Genomic DNA, 14,611 nt, shown 5'->3' with positions numbered 1-14,611 from the left:
GATCCTCAGATCTTTTTTGAAAAATAATGATTCAGACTCAATTCATGCTCATGTAAATGAGCATAAGCTGGTGTTATATTAAAGAGCCAGACAGCAAGTTCTGTTTACAGTTGTCTCATGTACTGATAATTGCAGCAAGTTCCAGTCCCTGGCAATGTCAAAAGTTCTTTATAGCTCTTCAGTATTATTTGGTCATCCCTTTAAATCCCACCCTCTGTGACCATTATCTTCAAGAGCCTCTTGTCTCCACATTTATATTTTTACTCATCAGTGCTGCTTACAAGTATCTAATCATGCCACATCCTGCCTGCAGTCACCTTACCCCTAAGTTAATAGCTCTGTACTCATACCTCAAACTACAGCCAAACAAATGAATTACACATTGCAGCATCAGCCAACAAAGTGGGGAAGTAAATGCAATTTATCTTTGGGAAAAGTAGCTGCTTGCTGTGCTTCAGCAGAGAACTCATCTCCACAGAGTATTAAAAGAGATATGTAAGGAAAGAGAACAAGCTGGAATCCTTCCTCTCTCACACCTGGATAGTTCTGGGTTTTACACTGCAGAGTTATTGCTGACTTGCAGCAGATAATCAGCAATAACTGCCAGAGACATCTCCAGCTGGCTGTATTGAGACAGACATGAACAAAGTGTATGTGTGTTTGCACTCCCTGCATCTCGTGTTAAAAGAGCCCAGATTTTGCCTGTTTTGAGAACATGAGGGATGGCTCTTCACTGCCCACACAAGCAGCAGGGGACTGCATCTGTGAGCCAACAGACCTGGCAGGTCAGTTCCTGCTCACCTCCCTGTGAGATGTCACCTCCTCCTTTTCACGTAGGTAAAGCTATGTGTAGCTCAAAGCACTGCTCCATATGCAGAATCATTAAAGTAACATCATAGACAAGAATAAAAAAAATGCAGTAATTTCACACACCCCTCCATTATTTAATTGTTTTATTATCCAAGCATATGAAATATTGAGTATCACCAGAGGTTACATTAAAAATGAGACACCTGTTCTGTTATGGAGCATTCACATTAGAATTAATGGAACATGGACCTTGACAGTATTATTAAATATGTCTTGAAATAAATAAATAAAGCTACCTTGGAAATCCAGTTAGGTCTAAATAACCCATTTAGTAAATACACTTCCCTTCTTCCAAAGAAATTCCTTAGGAGAGTATCTGTCTTGCTGTAGGCTTGTTTTCACTGGAAAAGAAAGTTTTTTCTCTTGATCTTACATCCCCAAAGGATGGATAGTCTCAGCTAATTTACCTCATGATCAAAGGGAAGTAAGTGCCTGTTCAACATTTTTTTTTAACAAGAGCTAGTTCATGGTAAGTGCATAGCCAGGAGCAGAAGGAAGATCACACTGTTTAGCAGTTAATATGGGTCCAAACTGAGGCAGCATCTGCTTCAGAGGATGGCTGGCAGCACTGGAGGGGAGATATAGAAAGCTCTGGAGCCAGCTGCACTGCAGAGGTCAAGCCTTGCATGGTGCTGCCTTTCTTTTCTGTTTATTTCAGCTTTCTCTCTCCTCAAGGATCAAGGAAAATGAAGGGGTGGTTTTCCTCTATGTTGCAAACTCCGGGTAAATTCATCCATTGGACCATTTGTGGCAATCTTCTACACAATAAAATTATCAGTTTGTGTGTTTAGCTACAGAATTATTTAAGGCATACAAAATTGCATCCATGCAAAGTTGATTATTTATTTATTTCTTTTAACCAACATAACTATTTTTGGTTGCAGCCTAGAAAATACTTAGAAAAGGACTCTTCCACTTCTTTTATTTCCAGACACAGCAGGAAATGCATCACTAAATAGCTTTTAGGGGGTTATTTTGCTGGAGTTCCTAATCAATCCTGTTTTCCCTCCCCTCTATGCTATTTCTGTATGCCCTTCTGCCTAAGCCAGGGCAAAATCCATGGTAGAACCGTTTTGCAGAGACTGATGAGAAAACATGAGATTAATTCTTGGCCTTCAATTCAGGAAAGCATACAACTGGCATTCAATTCAGGAAGTCTTCCAGATTTGGTTAAACACATCCTGTCTAGCCCCGTGCACATTCAGATACATTTGTCATCTAGCTCTTCTGGTAAGGGTTCCTGCTCTGCAGAGGAGCAGCCTCTGCAAGCAGGAGTTTGCTGCTCAGGGGTGACTGTAGGAAAAGCACTCCTTCACCTCTGTTTTTGTTTTCTCAACAACACAGCAAGGCATGACCTTATCACACTTATTTCTATAAAACACTTCACATTTTGTAGTACAATGTGTAAGCAAGTGACATCTTTAAGCTCAAAGGAAATGGGCCATTTAATGTAAAAAAAAGCTGTGAATGGTAAAGGATTGTTCTTTAGTCTTGCTGCCCCAGCTCTGTTCCAGCTAGTGAGCAAACATTTGAGCAATCTCACCCTCCATTAACAATAATCTCATCTGTACCTATTTTCCTTCATTTTGCTCATAAAGCAGAAAAAAAGAAATCTCTTACTGAATTGTTTAATTGCTGACAATTAATACTGTAACAAAAGGAGTTCTTAACATATGATCTTGCTCTGGCTACCAGAAATCCCACTGGGAGATATGCTACTCAATTTTAGTTGAGTTGTTTTAAAGTAAGAACTTGAAGACTCTAGCTACAGTAATTATTATAACATACAGAAGTTAAATTAGCATTTGCTAAATAGGTTATTAGAAAGATCACATGTTGTCATAGGTAGTAAATAGCTAAACACAGAACGTATAAAAAAGGCTAAAAACCTATTAAATCAGAACCAGTGGTAGATTCACAAAAGTACAGGTGCTTTGAATTTTAAACTAGGTAAGATTTTATCCCACATTGTGAAGAAAACCTTGGGAAATGGTCTTACTAGTCAACATTTCTATAAGAAATATCAGTCACCTTTCATTGCATTGCAATAAGTAGTTATGATGGTGACATCTTATGGTTTCCTTCTGCATCTTTTTGCCCTGAGATACCAGAAAAGGGCTAACATATTATGCATATTTTGGTCATTTACACCATGTAGACCATTTACACCATGTACTTACTACAGTGTGATTAGGCACCTTCATAGATGGCTTGTCAAAATCTCCATTATTGAGATCCATCAGCTAATGATTGTGACCAGCTGTGGGGAGGAGCATGACTCATACTTGATTGAATGCAGCAGCACCACATAACAATATAGGGAACTGAAATGAGAAACTGAATTTCTAGAAGAAAAATCAGGGACAATTTAAGAATTCTAGGACATAAATCCTTGAATGTGACTTGTTATATCTGTCTACTTTTGTAGGTATGAAGAAGTAGACTCCTTTTACCACCGAGTTGTCTTGGCAGTTCACGTAGTTCAGTATTTGTATTCTTCAACTTTATAAGCTCATTTGTCCTTTTCTTAACGATATCAGGTCAAACTGCTATCTGCATAAAAATCTTACTCTTCAGGGAACAGAGGCTGTAGAGCTGATATTGTTGTATGTGTAAAGTACATGTATTAAAACCTGGAACACTCTCTAATGCCTCTCCATTGCTATTATTCTGCAAGTACCTTTAGTATCTGCAGGTAGTAATTTTTCACACAGAATTATAATTTTTAAGTTACTAAGCTCTTTTTAAGACTTGGATAGTAAAAATCTAGAGTGGGATGCATTGCTTTGACTTGGTTTAATAAAGAATGGATTCTCTTTCTATTAACTCAATAGCATAATAATAACGACATTGAAACTTCACAAGTATTCCCTATTAATATGATACAAAAATATCTGTTAAAAGAAAGTAATTGTGCAATTCTCAGCAACTGCACGATGCTCATGTAATGTTCCTGTGACATGACCAAACCAGGAAGATCAAAAAATCATGCACTGATAAACCCAGACAATGATGCATTCAGCCAAAGCTGCATATTGGAGTTGCTATTGCACCACTCCAGTTGCCTCTCTCTCCATTTCTGGTGAGAATAATGGCTAAGCATAAACATTTTTATTTTCCCTGTTGAGTCCTTCTCCACATGGGCTGTGGGTTCCATTTCTGAACGTTTCTTCAGAGTGTCACTGAACTCACTGACCGCCGGTGGCTTCCGCAATTAAAGTTTTTGAGATAATCTTTAGTCAGTTTGCCACCATCCTGCCCAGGAGCTGTTTCCCTGCTGGCTACAAGGGGATAATGGCCAGAGGAAGGTCCTGCTGAAGAATCAGTAGCAGCAGATTCTTCCTCTGCCCACCTGTTAAAGAAGTAATAGCCTTCCTCATGTGTCCTTCTGCCGAGAGGATGAGAGGCAGAAACTCCCTGATTTTCTGTGTCCCTGGGAGACAGGGCTGCTGCTGGATGTAGAAATGGTGACACACATAAGTGGCTGATGCTTGGGTCAAGGTCCTCATTAGAGGCAGGTGCGGCCAGAGGTGCACTCGAAGTAATTTCTTTTCTTGACCTTAGTTTCTGGATTTCAAGATCCTGTTGCTCCTTAGGAAGTTTATCTACTTGCTGTGCTTTCAGAACAAGAGATGCTCCAAGGGTTCCTCGTAGAGCAAAAATAAAGAACCTGATGAAGGAGGAAGGGAATGGATTTTTTTATCAGTGGGCTCATTCCATAATCTACATCATATTTCCCAAATACAGATACTAATTTTCCATTACTGTACAGATACCTTATACCTGGCAGATGAAAGTTGACTCCCAGATCTTAACACAACATGTTACTATATATTTAGCTTGACCTGTATAGAGTCAACTATATGTGTAAATACTAAACTTTTTTTTAGTATTTATAACTACTTGTTTGCTGAAAAGTGAAGAAAAATAGAAAAAAATCTCAAGAGATGCAATATTTGAAAATATGGAAGTTGCATTTATACTTCTAAAACAGGCTAAAGAAGAGATCTTAATTTGTTAGATAAGAGAAAACCAGAAGTTAAAAACCTCAGCTTTTGGATTTTTTTCAGAAAGCAGCAACAGAAACGTCCTCCCTGCCCTTTGCAGGACAGAGAACTTATGTAACTAAATATTGTGTGCTGTGAGACTGCATACATCCTCTCTCCATGTCATGTCAGCTTTGTGTGAAAATCAAAGTCTCTTTCAAGGCATCTTTTTATTAGTATTTGACCTTTACATAGGTGGCTTCAACATGTATTTTATAACAAACATGGGTACCCTGTGAAACTGCATTTTGAAAGGTGCCATCCTCACATCCTGCTGCTCAATGTATGTGTATAAACAAGATTTACAAGATTAAAAAGGCTAACAAGCAACAGTACAGAAAGGGCTTTTAAAGCAATGGATTTCTTGGGCTTGCTCAGGCAGGAGTGGATGAAGTTTATTTGCTGTGCCTGTGCTCAGGCTGGTCAGTCCCAACAGAATCCCAGGGCTGGTCAGGAAGTTAAGAGCATAGGAGAGCACAAGACTTTCTGTGTAGATCTGCTGTGGGTCACAATGTCCTGTGTCTTTCTCCTCAGCTCGTTTCCTGTATCTTTTGTGCAAGTTCCAGGTAAACCAGACAGGATGACAGAGAAGGAATGGCAAACTGTGTCTCCTGTCCTGTAAACTGCTCTCACTTGCAGGCTGTGAGGCCAGGCAGGGCACAGGGCAAACCTCCCCTGAGTCCTGCAGCCCAAACAAAAGGCAGTGCTGAGGGGAAGAAGCCAGGACAGCAATTATTTTTAAAAAAACCTCTTAGAAGGAACCCAGAACCTCAAGACACCAAATGAAGAGATAGGGAGCAAGCAGCACAGTGTGATGGACCATGGAATGGAAGTTAAAATTTAGTGCATTTCAGCAAAGGGTGGTTTCACCACTGCTGATCTGCTGGCACAGCTCAGTTGGAGTAGAAATAGGTCCTGGATATTCTGCAGATGAAGGAGTGTGCAGAAAATAATTGGGGTACCAATATGAAGGAACAGCAGTTGTCCAGATTTGAAGATATGAATATATAACCCTTAATCTCAGTAACCTGCTGAGGCAGCAAGGATCTTAACTGTGCTAAATTCCCAGGATGGAGACATGAGCTCTCTAACCACGTGCTGGATGCAGCTCTGAGCAGAAAGCTCAGGGTCAAAAATGACACTGTGAATGAGGCTGATAGGAAAACAAAAGTCATGCAGGAGCAAAACAGACTGGAAGAGAATGCCCTGCCTAGAAGACATGAGACCTTACTGAATTGTGTTCTTTATTCTGATCTGAACTTATATAATGTAAAATAAAATCACAAGAGCATCTCAACTCAAATGGGAAAATAATAATAGTTTGAAGAAAAACACCATCTATTCTTTAAAAGTTCTTTTTCAGCCAAGTTAAGGCTCAGATTCTAATGCCTTAAAGCACTTACAAAATCAGATACTAAAAATATTGTCCTGAATTTTGTAATACCAGTGTGCTGTATTACTTCATGGGAATTAGGATGAGAGGGAAACTAGCAAGACAGTCAAACCAACCCATTTCTTTCAATGTCCAAGCAAATAACAAATAAATATTTGAAACAAATGGTGCAACTTAAAACATACCTGCTTTAAGAATTAGTAATGTATTGAACACCAAAAGTAGTAATGTTCCCATACGTATACGGGAACGGAATAATTCTGATTTTTAAACCATTTTTTCAGCAACACATCACAATAACTATCCCTCTCCAAATATTATCCAGTTTCAATTAAAGTTATCTTTAACATATCTGATTTTTTGCAATACAAAGTTAAACTAAAATTCTGGATGCAATGAATATTTTTCGTACAGAAATGCTCTTAAATTCAGCTTCTTTAACATATCTGATTTTTTGCAATACAAAGTTAAACTAAAATTCTGATGCAATGAATATTTTTCAGATAGAAATGCTCTTAAATTCAGCATAGTAATGCATTATAATTTACTTAAAACCAAGAATATATTTCGTAACTCTCAAACATATAAGAATATGTCAGATTTGCTTATAATCTTGATCTGCTCAACAACATTGTGGTTATGACAGTGAACAATTACATAGCAGATCTGTACTGGTAAATTTTGATGCACCCCAAAAAGAAAGGTTTTTCTGATGGGAAAAGTAGAAGATATATAGTGACTGATCTAGGGTTATATAACTGAATGAATGAATGGTTCATGAACTGGAAGGTTGAACTCAGGCATCTGACTTCCATGCTGATCGATTATCCCCGTGCAGCACGTGTCTGACACATCACATATCTGTTCACATCACAATTGTTTCTTCACTCACATGTCTGCAAACCCACAAAAGGAGAACAGGAAAGCATTCAAACCTTGGTAAGAGCGCGATGACAGGGGTGATGAGGCACAATAAATAGAAGATGGGGTCTTTGAGCTGCCTCTCCATAATCCAGTAGGGGTTGGTGGGGGGGTTGCAGAGCAGGCAGGCAGCGTTGTAGATGATGGAGAAGATGAGGTATAAAGCCACACTGCAGATCATTGTCACCAGCTGCAGCACGGTCTGCAAGCACAAGTGATGCCAGTGAGACCCTGACTGGGTGTGAGACAGGAGGGGACAAAGGCAGCTGCAAAGAGTGCATCTAACAGTGCATTTTACTGAGATCTGCAGTAGGAGAAATAGCCAGAAAGCAATTTAGAAAACAGCAGTGAATACAGTTTTCCATGTAACACTTCCTCATATATTGAGGCATGCAAGTATTTGGTACTGTTCTGTCCAAAGGCATGATAGAAACAAATTCTGTCACTGTGCACATGAAGGTATTAACCTGGGGATAATAACAAATCCTGGCACTTTGTGAAATTGTCATTTACCTGTTACTTACCTTTTGTGATGTGAAATTGTAGTGTACCTGTTACTTTTACCTTTAGTGACCCGGAATTCAGGTAAATGACTCTGAACGAGAATTCTATGCCTACACAAGATGCAACATTCACAAAAATACCAGTGCTGTGAACAGGACAGGTGAAATACGTACCCATGTGTTCATTTCTAGAGCCTGGTGCAAGAGAATGGTCAGGAGGGAGATGGTGTTGATGGGGTTTCCAAAGGAAAACACATCTATGTCAGAGTCTTTGTATGTCTACAAAACAGGCAGAGAGGTTGTGGTGAAGGAACCCTGACTATTCAGAACTGAATTTACTGCTTCTAAAGAGGACAGGAGAGTGAGAATATTAATAAGTCTGTTACTTACCAAATAGGGGACAAAGAAGCAAATGAGGCTTTGATAGAAGGCGTCCAACATCGTAATAATAAAAGCTGACAAGTTGTATATCTGCAGGAGTTTACAGATAACAGTCATTATGATGGGATATAAGTCTCTAGCCTGCCCTGCAAACATAATTGGTGTTTGTCTTCCATTCAAACTATTAATTATTGCTAACTGGTCTGCTTCCATGAATAAATACCTCCTGAACAGCTGATTAAACCAAAGGCTTATCTCTAAACAGGCATTTTATCTATGTTAAGTGAAGAATTTTACCTTAGGAATATTACCAAGTCTACCAAGAATATTAAAAGCTGAATTTTGCCAATGTCACATCCCTTCACAAGGGATCTTATTCCTCAAATTCCTTATCCAAGCTCCTTCTAGACTTATAAAATTGGTAAAAATCCTTTCTTCTAATGCAACACTGATTTTGTGCCATTTTAATTTGACTATTTGCCATATTCAAACTTATGTAGTGACCTATGGTGTCATATCTCCCATGGGGTGGAATGCATTACTGGAGAGACAGAAGGTTGGGCTCCTGTTGTTTCAACATTCCAAGTAAGTCAAAACTCTTTTCTTCCTTCCCTCATTCCTGAACAAAAAGACCTGTGGTCCTTTGGATTATCAAGCAGTATTTTCAGCAATCATGACATACCTCTGAATTTTGTCCATTCTTGTACAGCTCGGGCAGACGTAGGAGCGTTTCTGCAGAAACATCTTTGTCAAGGGCTCCAAAGAGAAGAGGGGGCACTGAGGTGAAGAAGAGGTTGAAAAAAATCATCTGCCAGTAATCTACCATGGTGCTGCCTGAGAAGCCACAGAAGAACTGGTACCAGAAGAGCAGGTTGACGTAGCACTGGGGAGAAGCAAATACAAACACACAGTTACACCTGTGGCGTTTATTGAGACACTGGTAATTAAGAGTTCAGGATTTTGGTTAAGGGCACTGCTCTTCATTCCATAAAGCAATACACCTTAAGGGTGATCGACTGTGATACAGCTTTTAAAAAGCCATGATGGTTCTTTGAGAACATGTCAGAGAATAATTAAGTAAACTGTTCACAGCCCTGAGCACCAGATTTTAGAATCTCGTTGTCCATGTGGAATCAAAGACGTGCTGCTCCCTAATGATATGGGGGAGATTAAAGAACAGCAGCATCCTAGTCTGGAGAACTATTTCACATTGCAAATAAATAGCCTTTGAACTCTAAAAGGATGTCCAGTCAAAAAAAGCAAAATTGTTCATTTTCACTACAAATTTTAACAGTAATAAGAAGCAATCCTTATTGAAAATTATTAAAAACTTCACAAAAAACAGATACCTTGAATTCTAGGTAAAAAGCCTTTCATGCTCAGAGTGTATTTCATGTCAAATGGACTTGTTTTCCCAGTCTCATAGAAACTGAATTAATTTTTTCCACTTTGTATCATACTTCAATGCATGGGTCATTTGCATATACATTAAATTTTTAATAAAAATGACAGATATGAATGCATCATTACTTGCAAGTGGTTCCTATAAAAATTCAGAGGTTTTACAGGCAGGCAGTTCTTAGTGAACACTCATCTACATTTGAGTGCTAATAATCTGATCTGCTTTATGCAAATTTTATTTTGAGGCTCATGGGTATTATTAATAAAGTTTCTTGTGCTGCCATATAAAGTTGCTAAGCCTTGAGTCCTTTTTCCCTCTGGAATAATGCTATTTCAAAATATATTTAGAGCCTGTATTTTTCTCTATGCTCTATGCAGCACCTTGCTAAGAAGGAAGGGGCATACTATAAACTTGCAAAGTGAAGAAACATGAACTGTAGCTTCATAAAAAGTAAGAGTATAACCTGCAAAAACAAAAAAAACAAACAACCAAGAAAGCCCTCAGACCTGGAATTAACCTTTGCTAGGATGAAAACTTAATAATATTAATCATCTTACCACATTTTTGTAGAAAAAGTAAATCACCATCTTTGCCAGACGAGCATAGCACCAATGTCCATGGACAAGAAGGAGCTTTTTGAGATGCTTAAATCGGGATATTGCAAAGTCACTGGCCATCACAGCCTTTGGGAGAAGGAACAGAAGGTCATTTACAATACATCCTTTTCACATGCTGTGTAACAAAATTTGAACATAGACATTGAAGTAATTTCCTACTATTAAATATTGTAGAAGAAACAAACTAACAAACTAACCCTCAAGAACATAGTTGGAACTTTCTGTCTCTGCAGAGCTTTCCATTTAAGGGGAATAAGGAAGGGGAATGTGTGGGAAAGGACAGAAGGGCAGAAGACTGTGGAAGATAATCCACAAAACCTGGAAACCTGGAAATGCAGCAGCTGAGAAGATTCAGAAAGCACATGCTCACCTAACACTGGGCAGACATCTGCTAATTTTCCAGTCTCATGAGCAAACACAGGTTTGTCCTCATATGACAATTTTTTGGCTCAAAATGCTCTTTTTTTTTTGCCATAATTACAAACTGCATATTAATTTATGATGCCAACTTGCATTTTAAAGATGACACTTGAGAGTGTAGGGCCGCTATGAAACTTGTTAAGTCTTAAGGGACTACCTGGCAAAAGAGGAAAGAAACTGAGAGGATACCTGCATGCCTTCTTGGCCAGATATTCCAATTCCAACGTCAGCTGCTTGAATCATACTTACATCATTTGCACCATCCCCTAGAATGGGAAGACAGAGGTGAACAATGACAATGCAAGAAAGGGTGCCTCCATTAGGAGGAAATAATCTCAGCTATGCTGATTATTTAAAATATTCTGTACTACCATGCAGCTTGATCAGGGGAACTGATAAATGGCATCAAGCACAGCATCAAGGCTGTGGTCTTGGTCTCCCTCCTTCCCAGGAGACCTGGCTTCACCAGAACAAAATCCAGCATTGGGACCAGCTGGGTGGTGACACAGCAACCCCAACACCATTTACATCAGCATCATTTTGTGTTTCTGCTTGGCCAAGACCATATGCCCAGGAACATGTTTTGAAACACCTTATTTCACTGAATTCTCTGAATCTATGACAAATCTGATTGCAGATGACAACATAACAAGCCAGTTTCAAGAATTATTTTGCTCATTTCAACTCGCAGCAATATGTCAAATATGTAACCAAATTTCCAGGGAAAGAATGACCATGCTTATTGCCTGCAATGTGGAGACTGTAAATTAGGTTAGCTGGTAAAGTAAATGATGCAGAAGGCTGAAAGCTTATGGTTTGAACTGTAAGGCAAAGTAATATTTCAAAAATACAATAGACTTCCTTTTCTGTTTTGTTACAGAAGTGTATTTGTTTAGTTTGGAGTCATCTAAATCAATTCATCAAGGATTTTAGTGGCATCACTTACCAAAAGTGTGGAAGGAGACTCAAAGCATTTCACAATATTTGGAGGTAAAAGGCAAATGAGTCAGTGCTTAATACCACTCTGGAGATAATTCTGTTTTCACCAGGGAAAGTCTGACAGGAAAAGGGCTTTATGAAAAGATAAAATAATGACTAATCATGAGTGATTTCCAGGCCCAAAACAAGGACATTTTGGAGGTAATATGTACATGTGTTTGTACTGATGTGCATGAAAGGCACTGCTGGGAGATTCTGAATCTGGAGTGCCTTCATCCTGTTTAAAGGAGGGCAGATTTGCTTTGTGAAAGCTGAAGCAGAACTTTTAGATGGGTTTTGATCAGGAAAGATTAACCAATGCTGCTTGCTCACTGCGTCTACCTGAGGCACAAAAATCTGCCCCGTACAACATATCCCACACACTTCTCTCCAGGAGAGACCCTGCTTTCAGGTGTCTGTGTGAGATGCAGAGGGGAGGTACCTATGGAGAGGGTCATGGCTTTGAGCTGCCTCCGGACGAGCTTGGCCACCATGCTCTTCTGCAGAGGGGTGGAGCGGCAGCAGAGCACGCAGCGGCAGTGCCGCGCCAGCGCCAGGAACTTCTCCTCCAGCCCGCCCTGCAAGATCACGTTCAGCGTCCGCCCGTCGATCACCAGCCCAAACTCGGGGCCGGGGGCCTCAGGGACTGAGAAAGATGGTGGCATGAGGCCAAAAAGTTTCCTCTGTGGTTTGTCGTACTCGTAATTCTTCTTCACCTCTTCCAGGGTTAAATTCAGGAGAGATTCACAAGTTTCCTGTGAGAAAACAGAGGTGGTGCTAGAAATAGTTATCTCCATCTCCCTTTACAGCACAGCACCTTGCCAAATGTATGTTTGTATAATCGTGCCAGTGGGTTTAAGCCTATCAGATGAGCATTAGGGGAAATTTACTGAGAAATGCACTGATTCATCTGATTGGAGATTATTTCAATACGACACCATCCAATCCCTCAGTGAAAACAGCGCACATTTTATCAGCTGAGGTAAGGAATTATTCTAAAAGAAAATATAATAATCTTTACATCAGGAAGGCATGTGTGCCTTTGTGCTGAGAGTTCAGAAATTAAAAAGAAAATATTTTCTTTTAAGGAGATTGAAAAATCTAGTTCTGATATGAATGATGTGAGATACTGCAGCACTGGCTTCCAGAGATAATAAACGGTGGTAAGAGAAACAAGAGGTCCACATTTTCAAAATCACCCAGTAACTTCCAGAGTTAGGCCTTTTCTAAGTCACACATCAGGCATGTTTCACAATTAGAAACAGAAATAAAACTTCATATTTTCAAGCACTGTGCCTCAAAAACAATGCCCTTCTGTCTTAGCAAATCTGCTTCATGTTGGATCAAGTCTCCTTTTAGATGCCAACAACTGGAATTGACTTAGTACTAGATAGAAACAGATTTAAGGGGAAAACTTTCACCACTCCCATCCAGATCTCCTAAACTGGAGAGAAAATCCAAAATGATATCAAAGTTATTTTGCTCCCTCTTAGTACTCAAAGTCCTCCTTCTGTGGCATGGCCCTGAATATCTGAGGAGCTAATCAGTCCTCTTTCTGCCTTTTCTGTCAGCTCTATTGAGTGATGATTCAGTTCTATAATGTTATTGTCACTTTATGTAGCATAAGGTACATGTGTAGGATGTTTGCAAGATTTAAATTACACTTAAGTGGGAGGTTCTGGAATCAAATGTACCTCTGGCATCTAATAAAAACCTGCACCTAGCATGAACACTTAAAACCCCTAAAATTATTGAAGAAACGTCATCTTTCTGTGAACAAACCAAAAACAGTAGTGGAAATTCCTGGTTTGCCTTGACTTGCCTTTTGAAACAAATCCACCAAGCTATCTAATTATGTTGCATCTTCTTGGAAGATATTTAATTTACAGTGTTTGAATAATCTGCTAGGCTCAGGGGTAAGGAGAGGCCCTTCCCACTGACACCACTTCCAGACCTAAGTTTGGCAAAATTACAGGTTAAATGCTTTGTATATATTACTTGTGTCCTTCATTGCTGCTATTGGGAGCCTCTTTCAGAAGTTTGTCTTTGGTTTAATTTTGAAAGTGAGGAAACTAAATCTTATTGTGGAGAATCTCCAGTGTCCCCTGAACCAAGAGGATTCCCAAAGTCCCCATGTGTGTGCAGGTTGCCTCTGAGCCTGGATCCAGGGCACTGAGGCTGCTGTGGGTGAGTGACCATGCCAGCATTTCCAGGAGCCAGGGTGGTCCTGCCTGTAGCATCTCTGCTCTGACACAAGTCTAATTTCCATCCTAAATGTATTCATTCTGCTTCCTGTTAAAGCAGATATGTGTTTCAAATGGAATTACACCTTGGAATGTTTTCTGTGCCAGATTCCACATCATCCTTGCGTGTTTCTCTATTTCCATGACATTGAAAGAGACAGATATTTGCACAGTGCTTTTTCTCCTTTAGAGAGCTGCAGACAAAAGCAGTTGGAAACCAGGCCATCTCACTGCTCCATGCAATGCCACCATAAGGAAAACAGTCAGTATTTTAACAGTATTTACTTAATCCTCACAATAGGTTTATTGAGAAAAGCAAGCTTGTATTGGTAACCTGGTTCTCTGGAGAGAAAACCTGAGACAACGCAGATGTGTGACTTGTCTGGTCACACAAGGAAGCCCTGCCTGCCCTCCACAGCCTCCTGCCAGCCTGTGGAGGAGCTGAGCTCACTGTGCCTCTTGCTCCTAATGCTATTTGGGTTTTTTTGACTGTTCTTTGTTAAGTGAGGTCTAAAGCAACAGAATGCCAAACTGCAAGACACAAAGAAAAGGTAAGATAGGAAATTCTGTGCATTTTGTCTTTCTTTACTCACCTTATTTTCAGTGTTAATGGTGAAGACAGTATCCCTTTGGTTCAGAAGCTTACAGGAGTATGCAATGTTAACTGCTGTCTCCTGTTTGTCTCCTGTCAACACCCAAATTTTTATCCCAGCTTCTCTGAGAGACACAATAGTGTCAGGTACTCCATCTTGCAGGCGATCTTCAATCCCTGTTGCTCCTGGGCAAATAGGAAAAGAAGAGAAATAATTTTCTTCTTCTTGAAAATCAAGTTGCTAT

General features: G+C 39.6%; 1 protein-coding gene across 1 annotated transcript in view; it reads right to left on the bottom strand.

Annotated features, from left to right (window-relative positions):
* Positions 1 to 956: 956 nt before the first annotated feature.
* Positions 957 to 14,611, bottom strand: part of ATP10B (ATPase phospholipid transporting 10B (putative)) — a 140,498-nt gene continuing 126,843 nt past the window's right edge. Inside the window, exons 15-23 of the mRNA XM_039701857.1 lie at positions 14,368 to 14,552; positions 11,974 to 12,286; positions 10,743 to 10,819; positions 10,074 to 10,199; positions 8,797 to 8,997; positions 8,124 to 8,204; positions 7,908 to 8,012; positions 7,245 to 7,432; positions 957 to 4,540 (exon numbers count right to left, since the gene is read on the bottom strand). Of these exons, the coding sequence (XP_039557791.1) occupies positions 4,042 to 4,540; positions 7,245 to 7,432; positions 7,908 to 8,012; positions 8,124 to 8,204; positions 8,797 to 8,997; positions 10,074 to 10,199; positions 10,743 to 10,819; positions 11,974 to 12,286; positions 14,368 to 14,552 (1,775 nt within the window). The 3' untranslated portion in view covers positions 957 to 4,041. The remainder of the gene's footprint in view (positions 4,541 to 7,244; positions 7,433 to 7,907; positions 8,013 to 8,123; positions 8,205 to 8,796; positions 8,998 to 10,073; positions 10,200 to 10,742; positions 10,820 to 11,973; positions 12,287 to 14,367; positions 14,553 to 14,611) is intronic.

Source organism: Passer montanus, unplaced genomic scaffold (assembly GCF_014805655.1).
Source record: "Passer montanus isolate IOZ18808 unplaced genomic scaffold, ASM1480565v1 scaffold15, whole genome shotgun sequence".
Lineage (NCBI taxonomy): Eukaryota > Metazoa > Chordata > Aves > Passeriformes > Passeridae > Passer > Passer montanus.
Note: the sequence above shows the minus strand (reverse complement) of the source record. Positions and strands in the feature narration are given on the sequence as shown.